Consider the following 16,978-nt stretch of genomic DNA (forward strand, 5'->3'; position numbering starts at 1 on the left):
TTCATATAAACGCAATAACTCATAACAGCAATAATTTAAGTCAATGAAATATAGTATGTGATATTGTGACTAAAACCATATTTCCGTGCCAACTCTTGGTTCCATTCAGTCAGAAAAAGGCGTCCAAAATATATATTTGCTCTATAGATTGAGTAAAAATGTTAGATCCTTGCCAAAGATCTTTATTTCTCAACTATTGTTTCGCCAATGTCATGTAAAGCCGGACTTTCTTAAGCTACACAATTTTACGAGATGGATGAGGAAAAGAGTTTTATTCCAGAGTAAAAATTTCAGGAGACCAATTTCACTGGGTTGATATTAAATCCTTCATGTCATAGTTCTCTTGTATGTTTTTCATAAACAGTAAATAAGAGAATCTGAAATTAATTTTAGTAACTTCAGATCTAGTTTTACTATAATAGTACTTCCTATTTATTCACTTACGAAACAATCTTAAATGGAAACAATATTATAAAATTTCTATCAAAACACACACACACACACTAAGAAACGTGAAAGTAGTACAGCTTATGACTATTCAAAATCACTAGTCTTATTGGAACATATAAGCAGATTTTTATCTCTTTTTCTTCAGCAGATAAACAATGAGAACTTTGTAACAATGAATTCGACTTTTACGAAAAGGTAAATCATTTTTCTTTAACATGAAACAGAAATTGAGGAGATAAGTTTGTTTCAAAGTGGCAAAATTCTTACCCCGTCATTTGCAACTGGAACAACCAAGTTTCTGGAAAATAATCTCTTACACTCACAGCCGAATTAGTTACAGCCACTCTCTTAGCATGAGCAACAGGCTGGAAAGCCGGAGCTGCTGCGCCTGCAGGTCCACCTGCTGCCTCGTCTGAAATCAATCAATCAAGATTTAAGCCATCGATATTGTGACCTATTAGTTTCAACTTATTTTTCAATTTCTCAAAATAATTCAGCAACAAATACACCGTATAATGCAAAATGATTCACAAAATACGAATTTTCCCAAAATATTAAAATACAACCATGTTATGCATAATATTTTGAACAATACTGTACGATATCAGATAGCATTTTCTTCTACCTGCTAGGCGAGATTTTAAATTTTAAAAATATCACGGAAGTATTATGAAAACTAATATATCACTTTTCTAATTAAAGCTGACATACAAGAGAATATATATATATAAAAAGGGAAATCTTTCTGTTATACTTTTTTTTATTTAACTTAACTATGGTTGAATTTAGTAATCAGCTTTTTTTACCTTTTATGTGCTTTAAATTTATGAAAATTTTAACAAATGAATTATCTAAGAAAATATACTAATTTTATATTAGGAGATATTTTCATAAGTTAGTGGATTAATTTTAGTTAAATTTGGATCCCATGCTAGCGTCGCCCCATAAAAGTGATTATAAGAAATTTGAACACAATATCTTATAATATTTATAATAATAAACAATAAATATCTTAGATAACAAAATGTAGAAAATGTTGAAAATAAAAATAATCGGTGCACGAAAAGTTTTCTGATTAAAGGATTAATTTTGTTTTATCTAGTTCATTTATCAAAATGTGCTTATAAAACTTTTTTTAATTATTAATTTCTAGTCGTGTTTGGCAACCAGTGGTCTCCCTTCCTTTTTACTTATAATAAAGATGTCTAACAATAAATGATACTATCCCTTATTTCCAAATAAGTGCGACAATAAATAAATGTTATAAAATTTCAAATTGTCATATTCATATATCACGATTACGGTTCATTCTATAAATTTTTTTCCTTAATTTTAAACTTTCAGAGTAGCTTTGTTTAAAGAACTGCTGTAATATCTGCTTAAAATAAAATGGAAAATCGTTATCTAATGATGGTCATAACATTTGCAGAATAGTTTCGCTAAAGACTAAAACAAAAAAAGTGTGTTAAGAAATATTCTTATCATTTATAAAGAAACACAATATCTTAAATGTTGCATGATCTTTTATATTTTTACTTCATTTAAATGTTCTTACGACAAAAATGCCGTTGTTAGGACAAAAATAACTTTAAAAACATTGCGAATTTGCAACTAAAAGTGCACATTAGAAGTTTTCATAGATATATTCATGTATAAAATAAATTTTAAGGAATTATTCAATCATTGAATATCTCTTAGGAAATAAATAGAAAATGGCTATTCAAAGAATAAAATAGTTCTTCATCAATCAATATTGGTTAATGTATTTAGAGATTTAAATGAGTATCGAATCTAATTACAATTCATTTCTTCAGATGGCGCCACCTTATAAACACAAAGAAGAAAACTTAATGGGAGGGAAAAAAGAACGAATAAAAAAACTATTTGATGATAATAAACTTTAGTCAATAGACTTTATATCAATGTATGATGTATGTTTTCTGAGGAGCAGTGTATCTTCTTGGTAAAAATGCTTTTTTTAAGGATATTATTGAAAATTAGCCATTTTCCCATAACATGATGATTTGTTTTCTTATCGAAATCTTTTAAAAATTACTTTAAAGTATTTAGAAATATAGTGCAAAATTTGTTACTTGTTGTCTAAAGACAAAGTTTAAAATAATGCTGAAAGTCAAATAATAAGAAAAAAATAACCTGAGAAATATTCAGCACTTTCATATTCTGCAGTTAAATATTCTCCTGTTACGTATTCATCATCATAATATGATCCTCCTCCGTTGCCTATACATGGTCGGCTAAACAATATTAAATTGCTGATTACTAAGAACCCAGCTTCCTAAAATGGGAAAATTAACAAATAAAACCAAATAATATCAGTAAAAAATATACTAGTTCCGAAACTTTGTATGAGTAGGAATAGTATTAATAATAAAAGTCGAGAGTAATTTCATGAAAAGCATCAGTTTTCAGGCACATTAACTATTTGTAATTAATCCTTTTAGCCGCGATGTTAAATAGATATTAATATAATCTTCATCTATTAACTTCTTTAATACATTTAAAATGTGAATTTTTCTTGCAGAACATTCATTTACATTCTCATTAGAAGCAATAAATATAGTTATGAATGAAAAATTATCAAAACTTGTTAATTATACCATAGAATATAGTTAATAATTAAGATGCATTGCTACCATTTAAGGAATTAAAGAATGAATTACAATACTAATAATAAAAATTATCAAAACCAGTTGAACGTATCACAAAACTTATTTTATATTTGCTAGATATATTGTTTCCATTTAAAGATGAGAACAACTGACTGACGGTAAAAATGTTTTCAAAGCATTAAAATTTCGTTTTGAATTGTGAAGCTTTAGAAGAATTCGTCTATTTCTTAATATAAGATTACTGCTATAAGTATCAAAGCAAAAGAAAAATGGTATCAAAATGACTTAAAACTACAAGGTACGAATTATTATATTCTGATACTAGTTTAAAAAATCTAAATAAAAAAAATCAAATTGTAAAAGTTATTTGAGAAATATATATATTACTTTTATCGTAATTTCTTCATGCAATTAATTATATTTTTTTATAAAATTGGTTTGCAAACTAATGTCAGTAAATTTATTTATAGTTAATTTCTTTGAGAATGTGACGATAGAATAAATACTAAAATGACCTGTTGCAATAAGTTATATTTGAAAGTTATAAATTTTAGATGACGAAATTTACGATTTCTTATAAATTTCCATCAAAAGCTAATTTTAAGTCATAAATATTTAGCTTGGAAATATTATTTATATTGCCGCAGACATTCTTTAAAATTTACATAGACATATATACTTTTATTTCAATTTTTACTTAATGCTGATATTTGTTACTAGTTAACTCATATAAAACCATAAAAAAATTATACATACATTTTTAAATAAATTATTTCACTCTTTATAGATGCAAAATTACCTGGAAAGCTGCATAAGAATCTTCATATGATGAAGCGTGGTAGGAATCAGGAGATGAACTGATTTGCGTAACCTCAGATGAAAGTCCTATAAAAAAACAATATTTAAATAGGAAGTACAATTTGATGCTACTTACAAAATACAAACAATTCCTTCATAAACTTCAGTGACGTAAAAAATTTACTATAACATTGCTATAATATTTTCACATGAAATGTATCAAAAAAGAAATAAAAACATTTTAAAAACATTAAAATATAAAATTGAAATCTGATTCCACAATAATAGAATTAAAATTATGATATCAGTTACCAGTCTAAATATAAGCAATTTATCATCATTTACCTGGTTGAGATTTCATTGAGTCACATAAATCATATGAAGTGTAATAATCATTTGTGTTGAGATCTTCAAGAAGTTGGAAGACCTTAAAAGATATCAATAAAAACGAAATGAAAATTGTTTCTCTGCGTATAACAAACGAAATATAAATTATGAAGTCAGATATTTACTTTGTCTTTCGTCAACTGATCATTTGAGTCCAGAAGGTTTACACTCTTATCCACTACTTTAACACCACACAGTGAATTTGGCGATGAAGTAATTTGATAGGCAGTTGGAGTTCCTGGTTGCCCTTCCATATTTGCGAACATGAAGGTAACCTGAATGTAGAATACGTAAAATGATTATTTATTTGAAAGTTATTGACATGACATTGATTTGATAATTTGCTATTAGTGTTTTTCACCAATTACGCTTCGAAAGTGCTGCATTTTCGGTAATTCATAAAATCTAGTATAGCAGAAAAGTTTTCGCAATGTTGGACATTAGAAAGTTAAATTATGCAGTTTTCGATAGATTTGCTCTAGTAAAAAAATGTTGATTTGTCAAATTTTTTTCTAAAAATAATTTAAAAAAAATTCAAGATTCGTAGTTACAATAGGAGGCTAACTGTTTGCAAATTAATGCGGTTAAAATGTTTTTATTGCGTTGGCTGGGCAATAGAAAATGAAATTATTAGACACATTTATTCCAATGAGAAAAATACTGTTTTATTCGGTGATACATACCAATACTGAAGTGATGATAATGAATATACCGTGCAATAGTGATAATATACCAAAACTGAATTTTGTTTTAAAATCATTAAGAAAAAGTGTCTGTTGACTGTCGGTACAAGAGGAGGTGAAACATGTATTTAAATTTTAAACATATGTCTTGATATCAACAAATAGTTCTTACTAAAACAACTTGATAAGACTTTTTATACTAATTTAACTATTTTTAAATATTATATTCTAGCTGGTTACTTTGCATATTATTCATGTTCTTATAAGATTGTGAGTTTTAGGATTATAAATATGATAAAATGTGTAACAAATTTACTCAAAGTGTTTTATTACCTACAAAAGGGAATTATAAATCTTAAATTCACTTAAAAATTTCCTCAAAGTGTTTATTTATTTATTTATTTACAAAATGGAATTACGAAACTTAATAATGTATATTTAACGTAAAGAAATATCAGTGACTACTCTGATAATTAAACACATAATTTATGAATCATTTGTAAACATTTGTCGCTAATGAAATAATGAACAGAAAATATTTTCAAAGAAAATTGTATATAAGACTGAGGAACAATTCAAATGTTAAATACAAAGAAATTTTAAAATGACTTGCATTTATTTATTATTTCCTTTGGAGTTTAAAGCAAATGGTGTTTGGAAAAAAAATTTTAGTAGAAAAATTGTTTATCTTACTTTATTCTTAAAGCATTTTTCAACTTGAATTTTCTGTGAATCTGCAACTGTTTCCCGGTCTTCTCGAATATAGAAAACGAGCAGCGTGAAAGATGGGGATAAATCAGCATCGATATTAATTGGAATGTATGCTTCCCCTATTGGAGGAATGTATCTATGCGAAGCAAGAGAAAAGGAAGTGCGATTTAATTCATACAATAAATGCTTTGTAATCATCATTAATTGAATTATTGATTATACAATGATTTAATTATTCAATTATTTGTTTATTCCAACAGATTCAGTCTACTTACCGTGATTCTCTGGCACTTGGGCAATATTCTTCGTTAGATGACGAGTCCGCGGATGATGAAGGTTCAGGTACTGGAACTAGTTGAGTCTCTGAACCATCAATGATTTCATTTTCTTTCTCATACTTGCTTGAGACATCATTTTGAATATTGAAAGTTACATCTTTGACACCATTACTAACAACCTTTCCTTGCTTTAATATCTATAATGAAATACATTCGTTTTCATTATCTTAATACATTATCTTAAATATTGAATTATATCCATTGCACACCAACTACTCACATTTATTTCTCAGTTTCTATGAATAAGGAGCAATTATATTTTAGGCTGCATTCAATGTTTTTTGTAGCCTATTGTGTCTACTTTATACTATTATAATATTAAATTATACTCACAAAGCGTAATATAAAGATAACAATTCACTTCATTTCAACAATTTTTGAACATTCTATCTATATAAGAATTTTAAAAGCACGCGTTCGGATAAATAATATTTTTAATACATTGCCTTATGAAACTAATTTACTTTACCACTGGCTATATACTTATTAAAATTTTGAAATGAAAGGATAATTAATCAGACAAATAAACAAAAAAATAATAAAATTGTAAAATTAAGTAAAAATACGTATAAATAAAAAAATAAATCTCTCTTATATTAAAAAAATATTACTTCTATAATTGATCTTATCATTTTCTTACACTTCGCTCAAACCAAGCAAAACTCAAACTAATTAATTTTTTTTCTCCATTTAATAAAAGTTGATAACTAATACTGATTTTCTTAAAATAAATTTTGTATCGATGGAACATCTATTTCTTTAAAGATATGATCAGACTTTTAAAAACTTTAAACATTTTCGAAAGAGAAAAATTTCCTCTTTACGAAAAGACAAAAGTCGTGCGTTTAAAATACTTTACGAGAGTCCCTCAGTTTATATACTACGATTTCTGTGCGATATTAACTGAACAAGTTCTTGTAAGAAACAGTTTATTATAATTACTAATCCTTTATTTTTTCCACTTTATTTTAGCCTAGTATCCCGCATTTAAATTGCTTTCTTGTATAGGCAATAAATTTTATGTTTGTGCAATGTAGTAAATTTATATTGTTCTACTTTAGTAAAATATATAGCCATTCAATTGAAATTGACGATCATGTCAGCAAATTTTTATCTCACTTTAGTCTAAATTATTTTTTGGTAAAAAAAAATGTTTAAAAAGTGAGAAATATATCATAAGTAAAATTTATTAATTATTCTGTTCAATTTTTTGAAATAGTTAAATTTCTACAGATTGATTAATTAAAATTATACCTGATTTATTCATTTATTTCCAGACTATGATACAATCTAAGACAATATAAGTGTATTGGAATTACAAGTGATGATATCTGGCATCACTGGACCAGAGCGAATACATATGGCTTCAGGCAGATATTACACCGTAATTATCAAAATCATCGCAGGAATCCTTATTATATTGAAATGAGTAAGAATTAAAAAATTACATTGAAATGAATAAGACATTTATTTTAACTAAAGATCATTAATATTCACCGCGTTTCATCTAAAAATTACTTTAACATACCTTACCATATTGCAAAGAATAATTATTAATTTATTTAAACAAAATAGTGAAAAGTACCTGATAGTGCAATTTGAATTCGGAATTTTCTTTGGAAGTGAACAAAACTCTGACGTTTTTCTGAGAACCACATGGGAGTGGCTCACTTATTGTTTCCAACTGCAAGAAGCTCCCAGATGGAGAAAAGAAAGGACTCAAACTTGCGAAATCCGTCGGCTGACTCAAATCAGTGTTGTCTCTTGTGTATTTTAAGGATGTAGCCTAGATAAAAATGGACATGCGTTTTTACATGAATGTCAAATAATAGTAAAAAAGAAATTTAATCTGCTTAGTAATTGAAAAGTGCAAATAAAATACATGAATTATAGAATACATATGCCTAAAAGATTCTGCATCCTTTGCTAGATAAAATTGTGATTACAACTGTACGTTTCATATATGGTGATAATAGCACAATTTTTATCTAGCTAATAATGTAGTATATATATATATATATATATATATATATATATATATATATATATATATATATATATATATATATATATATATATATATATATATATATATATATATATATATTGTTATGGATTACTTCAATTCCACTACTAAGTCAGTAAATTCACCGGGTTCACTCGTAGGGATGTATGGTGTGAAAATAATCAGCAAGCCTCAGTAGAAAATAACGACGACGTTTATTAAACATGAAGACATCAACACAAAGATGACAAATACACAGACTACAAAATAAATTACGTCCGAGGCGAACACAGGCAATACACTGCAACAATATCACACAAGTAGTAATCGGTAGCAATAAGGACCACAGCACAGAATGTGGCCAGAAGAATTCGGCAGGAAAAGGGACCTTCGTAGCTTCACTCTACGGTTTCTCCAACGACTGAAATTCTCCACTGTCTTCTCGCTTTAGCGGTATCCAACTGCCGACAGACTACTACACGACTGGCTACTCCTCACACAACGCGATGCTACTTTTACAATAAACACCAGGACTCGGCACATAGGTCAATTCAGCAATCACTTCAGGTCCCCAGAAAGCTGGCTTTTCGATGGACTATACCGCCGTTGCTTCGCTATCCTCTCGACGACTAGTTACTTGTGTACGACTCCAACCAAACTGAACTTGAGACCACAGGCTTTTTATAGTTCCCGAGAAGGTTCTGGACCAATCAGGCTTATCTTGGTTCCTATTGGATAAAACCCTAAAATTCCAATATTAACTATTTTGTCGCCAAGCTCTGAGATCACTGACGCGGCACCCGATCAGCACCCAACAAAGCTGATCTTAAAACGGTCTTTCAAGTAATTGAAAAAACCGTATTTGGAAGCAACATTAGAGATTTGTAATTATATATATATATATATATATATATATATATATATATATATATATATATATATATATATATAACATCGGAAGGACAACTTAAGTATCTGTAATCTGACACAATATCATTTCTATTTTTTGTACCTGCTCTGGAAAAATACATAAAAGTATACCTGGTATAAAAAGTAAAAATGACACAAGAAAATATCAAATAATAACAATTTATCGAAAATAATTTAAAGTTGGATACAACAGATAAATACAATTAATGAAGTGTTCTCTCTTAAATGTGATGTTTTCTTAATATTAGTTCTAAAGATACTTCCTACGACATCCATGTCTTAGGGAGCAGATAATTCGTCTATCACATCTGGTATCTGTTGGGCTCTTGGTATCTCTAAATATCCTACAACTGCACACATCGGCATATATATATATATATGTAATTACCTGGTGATAATCAGCATCTGGTTGGAAATTGTTGCTCAATAAAAGTTATGAAATACTTGCTCAATGGTTGGCATCAACTATTTCATATAGTATGTGTATGGTTGCAAGCACCAAGTCTGCATTTCAATGCAGAAGCAATGGCCACAGGTTGAATGAGAAAATAAATAATTCTAGAGATGTATAGATATATGTATAGGTAGAGATGTATAATTCTAGAGATGTTGGCATGTATATTTTTTGGCGATATTTATGACTTTAGGTTTGATTAAAACTTTCTTCACAAAGCATCTTACATTCTAACTAATAGTTAAATAATAAAAACTTAAATTTTCTGATAATTTAGAGATAATTTAGTTTTCTGTGAACGCCAATCATACTTACGTCTAAATCAATTGAGACCGAATCCACGTTTTGAGGAATGATCGTAAATTTGATTATACCGTTCGCATCTGATGTATAATTACTGCAATATTTAGTTTTTCTAGTGGATAACCAGTTGTCAATCACTCTTTTTCTGGTCACAGTAGCACAAATTTCAATAGGTTCTCCAGGAGCAGGAGTATCGTCAGGATTGGTTACTTTCAGCTAAAGTAAAAATGATTTTAATATAAAAAATTTAATAAAGCAAATTTTCAAGTTTCAAAAATAATTTGATAATCAAGAATTTTGTACTTCCATTAAGTTAACTCACTTTTCCGTTGTATGGTAAACCTGGTTTATAAAATTCTCCCTGATTCTCACCGGTGTTGAAGTCAAGCTTCAGAGGTGAATAACTGCGGCTTAAATATTGAGTATCATTTATTTGAGTACCTGAAATAATGAATAAAAAAGGATTCAAATATCTCAAAGATTCTTAATTTTGTAAAATTTGAAATAAAGTTTTATTTTCTTTTTTTTAGATTTAAAAATTCAGTAAATGCATCTTGAGAATTTTTTTTTGTAAATTTTTATTAAACTTTTTTTATTGCAAAATTGAAATTTTATTGGAAGTTAAAATTAGAAAATCGTCGGAAAAACATAAATATATGCTTTATTAGATTTGTGAAAATAATATTATCGAGATATTTAAAGTTAGTGAGTAAAATTTACTGAGGCTCAGTAAAATTTACCTGTTCCTTGCTCTACCACATTCGCTTTTACCATCACTCTTTTATATCGGTGATTTCCATCAGGATCAATTGAAGATACTTGCACAGTATAATTGTAGCAGCCATCAAGCTAGAAATTGTGTGAGGATAGAAATTGTATAAAAATTTTCAAGTCAGTCTCAGACAAGAAAGATGTCGGAAAAAATAAAAAGAATAAAACGAATTCTAATTTTCATTTCTGTAAAGGTAATTAAATCAGATATAGAGATGATAAGTTGGCAATGTAATTTAAAATTACCTGAACGGAATCCTGTAAGATTGGCGTTCTGGAATATGACGATTCATATGAATACATCTCAAGTGATGTATTCACATTTAATATACCTTTTACGGGTTCACCGTAAGTGTATCTATAAAAATAGGTTATTATAAAATTAGCATACAGGAAAATGTAGAATTTTTGCAAATCAGTAAACTTACTGAAAGTTTTAGATTAAAATAAAATTTAGACAAGAAAGAAAAAGAGTTTATTAATACATAATACATTCAAAACTTATAATGCGTGATAAAAGATACTGTTATTTTTAATTTGCTATCTATTCTAAAACTTAGGAAAAGACAGAATGCCTAACAGAAAATGAATAACGTTTGACAAAGTGCAATAGGATTCCACTTAGGCGCCGTCCCCATCATCAGAGCAGAGTTCTAATTTAAAGTTCCATCTAAAGTATTTTTGCCTAGTTTCTAAATGGGAAGATCATCTTCTAAATTAAACTCAAGTCCCTTAATTGAGAAACATGTAACGTGTTATTATCATTTTTCGTAAACAATACTCCTTTTTATTATGATAAGCATAAATGAGAAAAAAAATTCTGATGTGACTTTAGCTCCTTTGACCCTGCTCCTTCTTCCTTATATCTTTTGTTCTTTTAATACTAATTGCTTTAATGTTTCAGAACATTTCTATATTTTATTCAGAGAGCAATGGCAAAATTTTATAGTGCATTAAATTAAAAAAAATTACTTTACTTTCACTTTTGAACTCAACAGCTGTATTAACATCATACGCGATCACTTTTAAAATTTGGATAAATTTTTCTGATCATCAGATAGTGATTAACAATTATCTACAATTTTGAATCCAATTTTATAAAATTTTAAATCATTTCTTATTTTTAATTAATTTTTTTTAATCATTGTCTTCAAATTTTGGAATGTTAAACAATTAAAATCAAATGATTTTTCTGTTATTCTTTCACGGAAAACGGAAAGTTTAAAGAATAAAAGATTGATAATGATTTAATTTAAAAAGAAGAAAAACAACAACAATAACAAAAAAAAAACCTCTGACGTTATAAGATTATTGAATAGAATCAGCTGAGACTAAGCTGAATGCGGGCAATTTTTAAATTTCATGTGAAAAAGAATATAAGAAAGAAAATTTTTTGAAGCTAATTTGTTAAAAAAATCAATCAGACAACTCTCATGCTAACTCTTATTCTTTTTAATGCGAATTGCTTATTTTTAATTTGAAAAAACACTAGAATTTTTTTACAAACATTAAGCGGGGACCATCACAAATAAGAAATTTTTCTGCCATTAAGTGGAACCTGATCACTATGCACAAGACATATGAATTATGACAATGTATGACATATGAGATAAGAAAAGATAAATAATTCATGATTAATACGAATATGAACTAGTTTCTCAATATGCTAAATCTATCAATGAATGGAAATGATTTAAACTTCTGGATATAAACAGCTTAAAAGTATAAAAAATTGTATCACAACATTTTGATAATAAAGTTATTTATTATGCATGTTTGTCTACTTTTAAAAATTAGCATTTTATATTTCTTTTAGAAGATGCTATCTTTATTTATCTTAGTCTCAGGTGCTTAATCTTTTTGAAATATTTACCCTTTTTCACATACTTTTGCATATCCTTGAGAGAAGGAATGCCTATACCTAAATCACAGACATAGATATTTGAAATGATTATTTTTTAATCTAAAATGGGAAAATATCTTACTCAGCGCAAACAGATATTGGAATCGATTCAGCATTTTCAAGAACAAACGAGGGAAATTTGATCGAAACGCTAAATTTTGGAAGTTCTGAAAAATAAACAAATCGAAATTGCAGCAATGTTAATTCAATCGAATTAAAATTATAGTAGTATACTTACAAATTACAAATAACATACTATGAAAAAGAAGAAGTGGATTTTTAATTAAAATGTATTCTCAGATTTCTGTAATTAAATTATTTTTATTGTTTAATTACATTTGAAGGCAATTTAATTTAATGGAATGGAAGAATGGAATGGTTGATGTTTATTTTCGAGGCTGATTATATTCATTTGATGTCTTAGTTCACCTTATAACCATTGTATGAAATTATGATAATTATCTTGAGATCAGTGAAAAAGGATGGATGTTCATTTAGATTTAAATTTCTTACATTTATATTTCTTATTAAATGATGCAAAATGTTCGGGCTAAAAATATCCAAAACATATATGACTTATGATTACTGAATTACATATTAGAATTAAAAAAAGGATTGAAACAGAAAAAATATCTCACCAAGTTTTAAAATAAATAAATTTTAAAATGCGCATTTTTTGTAGCACGACAAATGTCTGAGCGAGAATCTGATTCTCTAGAAGTATTTCATAGCACAGCAGGAATTATTAGACGAATTGCTTCAATAATATGCTTCTTCAATTCACTGCAATTTTTTTTTTTGCTTATACATAATGAATTTAAAAGATTTACAAAAGACCGTGCTGCAAAATTAGAAATAAATCTTATTAATAATAATGTGTGGAGTTACAATGTATTATGTTTTAGGTTCTTCTCTTTAATGTTAAAATGTTATATATTTAATACAAAATTTATTAAGTTTTTTTAAGTCAGAGCCTCATGTATTACGCAATTTGATGAATTTGAAATATTATACCTAGAGAACTGATATATTTCAGTTGGACTGAAATTCATTAGAAATATATATCGGGAAACGTAATCCTTTTATGTTAATTTTTTGTTCTTTCTATACTTTAGCTAATAAACTTTCTCAAATAACTAAAAAAATGTATTCGGAATTAACACAAAGTATCAATAACTAAAAATTGTTAATGCTGACATAAAGGAATACTTATATGTAATTAGTAACATGGAAGTAAGTATCAAATAGGGAGAAAAACAGGCAAATATGAAAATGTATTGCTGTTTCAAACAATGCAATTTTTTTAAAGAAATATTATTACTAAATAATAAACTAAAAAATATTTTTTTTTAAACCCTGATATTTTTGTATTACCCAAATACTATTAAAATTCATGAATGGGAACTTTGGAAAAAGTGTAAAATCATCTGTAAATTACATAATTCGAAAGACTATATAAATTCAAAAAACTTGTAGATACATATTTGTTTTATTTTGTATCTTTTAAAACCATGTCAAGCGGATTACTCTTATAAAAAATTTAATAAAGCAAAATACTAGCTTTTAAAAATGCTGATCTCAATGTTGCTAAAATTGCACTAAATGTGGTGGAGCGGAAGTTAAGTCTTTGTAATTATCTCCATAATCCTGGCAGCTATAATAAAATTCAACGAACAGAAAACCCAGAGATAAAATTTTCAAAGCAAGAGAGGCATATCCAGAAACTCGATTGCAAGCAATAATTGCCCTTCTTCTGCAAATTAAATTAAACAGGAGATTCATTTGAGTAGAAACGATCGAACAATAAGGAATAAATTGAGTAGAAATCCTAATCTTTTGATTAAGATTTTGAAAGAAAAACCTCTAATTTCTGAGCGGTTTATTGACTGTGTAAATCTTGCCTGAAAATATTTAAAAACTGGCACCAATTGGAATAATCTGGTTTTTTGGGGAAAAAGGTTTAACTTATATGGGCCAGACGAATTTTTTTACTTGTTTGATTTGTATTAAAAACAGTATTCTTTTCAAGATACCGATTCGGAGATGTTATTTCATGGTTTGAGTTTAATTTTTACTGGTAGTGCATTGCAATTGATTCGGTGAAAATAAAATGAATTCAGTTTTTTTAATCAGATCCTGCTAATTGATATTTCACTTTATGTTCGAGAGAATTCGCTACTGGTATTGTTGATATCTCTTCTGATTATCAGAAGATTAGCCATTCATTGTAGCAGTACACATTCCGAGCTATTCCATATTCAATTACGAAATTGTATAATTTGGATGAAATTTTATTTAATATTACTAAAATGTTTTCCCCCTTTGATTTTTTTATATCAGGAAATATCCTTACATTTCATAAAAAAATACCATGTATATTTCTAGTTCTTATACTATTTTATGCATTCAGCAATTTCTGTGCACTCATAAGCAGTCCATAAGTATTTATTATGTCCCATTATATCATGAGAGTTTGAAGCGCACTCTACCAAAGGTTTTTTTTTTCTAATAATTGATTATGTAAAATGTTAGTAGGTGAAACTGGTTACCAAAAACTCATTCTGATTTGTTATTTTTATAGTATTAATCAATTTTTAGAATTTACATGGTAATTGAATTGAATTAAAAGTATGATTCATCAGTGAGTAAAGAAAAAGCAATAATTTGAATTTAATTAAAAGTATGATTCATCAGGGAGTAAAGTTAAAGCAATAATTTGAATGTAATAGCGAGAAAAACTTCGAAAATATCGCCTGAAATATGAAAAAAAAAATCACAAGATTTTTTCTCTAGAATATTACTCTATTGTGTGTTCTCTTGTCATTTTTTTTCTCGATTAAAAATTGATTAATCAGGCTGTACGAAGAAAATGTTTTCAAAATGAGGATAAAGTTAAGTATTTGATGACTATTTGATTTATCTTTTGCATTCCAAAATATCGGATAATAATTAAGGAAATGAAGATTTTCAAAACATGAGATTTATTTGTTATATTCTTAATAGTATCAAATTAAATATATTTTGTAAAATTTCTTGTAGTTAGAATTCATTGACATAAGTATTCTATAATAAAAATGAATCCACCCAAGGGAATTTTTATTTTTATACTTTAATTTTGGATTTTCGACATGTTGAGTTTCTAACTTTTAAAAGGTTTTTTAATTGCTAGTTTTATACGATTTTTCTTGAAATTAATGAAAACATTTATCTTTATAAAACTAAATACAATTTTTTGTGAAATTTCTCTATAAATGTTATCTGCTATTTATTCAAAAGGCATTTAAATATTCTAGTACAAATAACTAAAACAATTTTTCGCAGAATATAAAATTACTTACTATATTCTTTTACATCAAAAGTTGTTGACTCCGTGTCTTGATCACTTTTTACTGTAATTCTCCAAGTTCCATGAACAGGTTCATCAGCAAGAGGAAACTCCTTTTGTACTATTCCTTTACATTCAGACAAATAGTTTCAAAAACTAATTATAGTATGTTTTTATATTTTATTAAATAACTATTTTGCATAAATAAAATGAGAAATTATCGTTGGTTCCATTTTTAGGGCAATTTAACAATAATTCCTTTAGAATACCCAACTTTCCACTTATTTAAAGAAAAAAAAATACTAATATAAAATATATTTTATTAGATAATAGAATGAACAAATTGCCAGTTGAGAAGACTTCAAGTAGTAAATTATGATCCGAGTAATATGACTAAATTGCCAAATAAGTATGCCAAGTTAAATAGTAATGCGAAAGCTGTCAAGAAAAAAAAACACACACACACATTGCATTGCATTCTGAGTCATAAGTGTAACCATCGGTTTGTTACGAAGTTTCGAAATTTAAAAGATTAAAACTGCATTTTGTAGTTCATATAAACATTTAGAGGATTTCAGTTTATCTGTTTAAGACAGTTGATATTAAGATCACAATGCTTTTTTCATTTAATATTTAATGATTCGATGAATTGTAATTCTTTTGTTTATGATTATGTATAAAAGGCACAGAAGTTAGTACAAAATTGCTTTCTGGATATCACTGCGATTCCTGACAGGACCTTAAATATTGTTTTTAACGAACAAGATTAAGAAGCAAATGTAGTAAAATTACAAAAGAAGTAAAATTGTAGAAAACCCCATTTTTTAAAGGTTTAATAATTCATTATTCAGAACTATATTCAAGAAAGTGGCACTTCATGAAATCTAAAATTTAGGCACTTTTATTGATAGCACATTACTAAGCCTAAATGTCTTGTATACTCTGAAATAAAGTTTAGATATAATTATTTTGCAACAAACATTCTGTAACTAATTGCGCCATCAATTTTTTGGATAGATAAAAAGAATTTTGAGAAAAAGTCCTTAAAAAGTAAATAGTTTAGTATATTGTATTGATACACAAAGAAAGTATACCATAAATATGATTTTAAGTTGATCATACCATGTCCAAGTTGAACTCTTTTATATTGAAATAGTCTTGTTCCTTGTGGATCTTCTACAAAAATATCACCTAACTTTAAAAATAATAACATAATTTAAATATGCATATTAAAAAAAAACATCTTAAAATTTTACTCTTTTGTATACAAACATTTTATTTGTAAACCTA

The 16,978-nt window shown here is 27.2% G+C and overlaps 1 protein-coding gene across 1 annotated transcript in view; it reads right to left on the minus strand.

Annotated features, from left to right (window-relative positions):
* The window catches only part of LOC129961860 (alpha-2-macroglobulin-like), a 50,752-nt gene that overhangs the window by 22,452 nt on the left and 11,322 nt on the right, over window positions 1–16,978 (minus strand). The window contains exons 6-20 of the mRNA XM_056075458.1: window positions 16,811–16,883; window positions 15,702–15,815; window positions 12,446–12,530; window positions 10,707–10,818; window positions 10,430–10,538; window positions 10,012–10,130; window positions 9,702–9,905; window positions 7,583–7,783; window positions 5,935–6,134; window positions 5,642–5,795; window positions 4,391–4,540; window positions 4,224–4,305; window positions 3,880–3,965; window positions 2,605–2,746; window positions 718–862 (exon numbers count right to left, since the gene is read on the minus strand). Coding sequence (XP_055931433.1) covers window positions 718–862; window positions 2,605–2,746; window positions 3,880–3,965; window positions 4,224–4,305; window positions 4,391–4,540; window positions 5,642–5,795; window positions 5,935–6,134; window positions 7,583–7,783; window positions 9,702–9,905; window positions 10,012–10,130; window positions 10,430–10,538; window positions 10,707–10,818; window positions 12,446–12,530; window positions 15,702–15,815; window positions 16,811–16,883 — 1,976 coding nt within the window. The remainder of the gene's footprint in view (window positions 1–717; window positions 863–2,604; window positions 2,747–3,879; window positions 3,966–4,223; window positions 4,306–4,390; window positions 4,541–5,641; window positions 5,796–5,934; window positions 6,135–7,582; window positions 7,784–9,701; window positions 9,906–10,011; window positions 10,131–10,429; window positions 10,539–10,706; window positions 10,819–12,445; window positions 12,531–15,701; window positions 15,816–16,810; window positions 16,884–16,978) is intronic.

Source organism: Argiope bruennichi, chromosome 2, assembly GCF_947563725.1.
Source record: "Argiope bruennichi chromosome 2, qqArgBrue1.1, whole genome shotgun sequence".
In the NCBI taxonomy this organism is placed as follows: Eukaryota; Metazoa; Arthropoda; class Arachnida; order Araneae; family Araneidae; genus Argiope; species Argiope bruennichi.